The sequence below is a fragment of the Pteropus alecto genome, unplaced genomic scaffold, assembly GCF_000325575.1.
Source record: "Pteropus alecto unplaced genomic scaffold, ASM32557v1 scaffold213, whole genome shotgun sequence".
Lineage (NCBI taxonomy): Eukaryota > Metazoa > Chordata > Mammalia > Chiroptera > Pteropodidae > Pteropus > Pteropus alecto.
The window spans coordinates 5388702-5390231 of record NW_006434829.1 but is presented as its reverse complement, the minus strand read 5'-3'; the positions used below and the strand labels follow the sequence as shown (position 1 = coordinate 5390231).

General features: G+C 53.9%; 1 protein-coding gene across 1 annotated transcript in view; it reads left to right on the top strand.

Annotated features, from left to right (window-relative positions):
* Positions 1–6: 6 nt before the first annotated feature.
* P2RX4 (purinergic receptor P2X 4) overlaps positions 7–1530 on the top strand; it is a 14390-nt gene continuing 12866 nt past the window's right edge. The window contains exon 1 of the mRNA XM_006910077.3: positions 7–125. Coding sequence (XP_006910139.2) covers positions 82–125 — 44 coding nt within the window. The 5' untranslated portion in view covers positions 7–81. The remainder of the gene's footprint in view (positions 126–1530) is intronic.

Sequence of the window (1530 nt, the reverse complement as noted above, 5' to 3'; positions counted from 1 at the left end):
TGCTGCTCCGTGCTGGCGGCCTTCCTGTTCGAGTACGACACGCCGCGCATCGTGCTCATCCGCAGCCGTAAAGTGGGGCTGATGAACCGGGCCGTGCAGCTGCTCATCCTGGCCTACGTCATCGGGTGAGCGCGGCCGTGCGCGGCGACCCCTGGGGGTCCGAGACTGGGGGGACGCGACCCGACGGCCGGGGCACTGCCGCCTGCGAGTCCCGGCCGTGCACCTGCCGATGCTCATGGGGCGAGCCCCGCCGGCGCCCTCCAGGTGGAGTCCAGGGCGTCGCGCCCCGAGCCGGGTGACAGATCCCTTCCCGGACCCTAAGCCACGGGCAAGTCCACGGGGAACTGGCTTGGTGCCAGGCTCCGGGACAGGACACTGCTTGATGCTATATTTTAAGGGCAAAGCCTGGCTAAGACCGTCATGCTCGCTTTCTGCTTCTTGTCATTCTGACTTGCTCCATGATGTTCTTTGGCTTGAGGGGAACGACAGCGCTTTGCCCTAAATGTCTCAATCTTTGTTATTCGCTTCCCATTCTGATGCTCTGCTTGGCAGAAACCGAAGTTCGGAATCTCCGCTTGGTTCCTTTTGAGTCTGTGGCTTCCCGTCATGCCCTTTCAGCACCGTGGTGACCCAAGATAGTAGAGAGGTCACACTTCCAGAAAGCATTCAAAGTTCTTTTCCTTCGTTTTTGTGGCCTCGTTGGCATAAGTCCCTGCCTTTGCCTCTTCGCTCTCTATGCTGCCTTCTTTGCTTAGCTATGTCCTGCCACCATCATCCCTCACCAATCGTTTGACTGAATGCACCCCTTACAATTGGATGAAACTCAGGAGAGGAGGTGGAAATTAACTTGCCAACTGGGCTTGTTTTCAAGGTCACCCGGGGTATTATGGTGTCTACAGCTGCTGAGCTGACAGATGTTATCTGCTCCCTCGTTACTTTTGTTAAAAGGCCTAATCAGTGGTCCCCAAACTACACATAGAGCCATTTGGGAATCTTTTAAAAATCATTGATTGCTGGCTGCCATCCCCAGACCTTCTGATTTCATTGCTATCGAGTATGACCAATGACCCAGGTGATTCTGAAGCACAGCAAAGTTTGGGAACCAGTGTCCTAGTGTTTCGCAAATCTACCTGATCATGAAAGACTCACCTGAGGGATTGTTTATAAGTAAACTGGGTGGCGCTGGGAATCTGTTAACACCGCCCAAGGGAATTCACAGAATCAGGCAGGTTTGGCCTCTAACATCTATCAGCCCAGCAGCAGTAGGTTCTGACATTATTCAATAAAATGGCTTTGCAGGTATGGCCTGTACATCAGAACAACCTAGCCCACCCCCAGGTTTGGACCCGAGTCTCATTAAGTCCCATCATGAGCTCCGCACCCCACCCTGGTGATTGTGATGCCCCCCTAAATTGTCCGACCCAATTCTCGCCGGTTATCTAAACTTTCATTGCCGGGTTTGGCCTGAAACATCTGGCATCAGGAGTTCTTATCACGCTTTGTCCCTTTGGCCTGGGGTTCTCGTGGGGA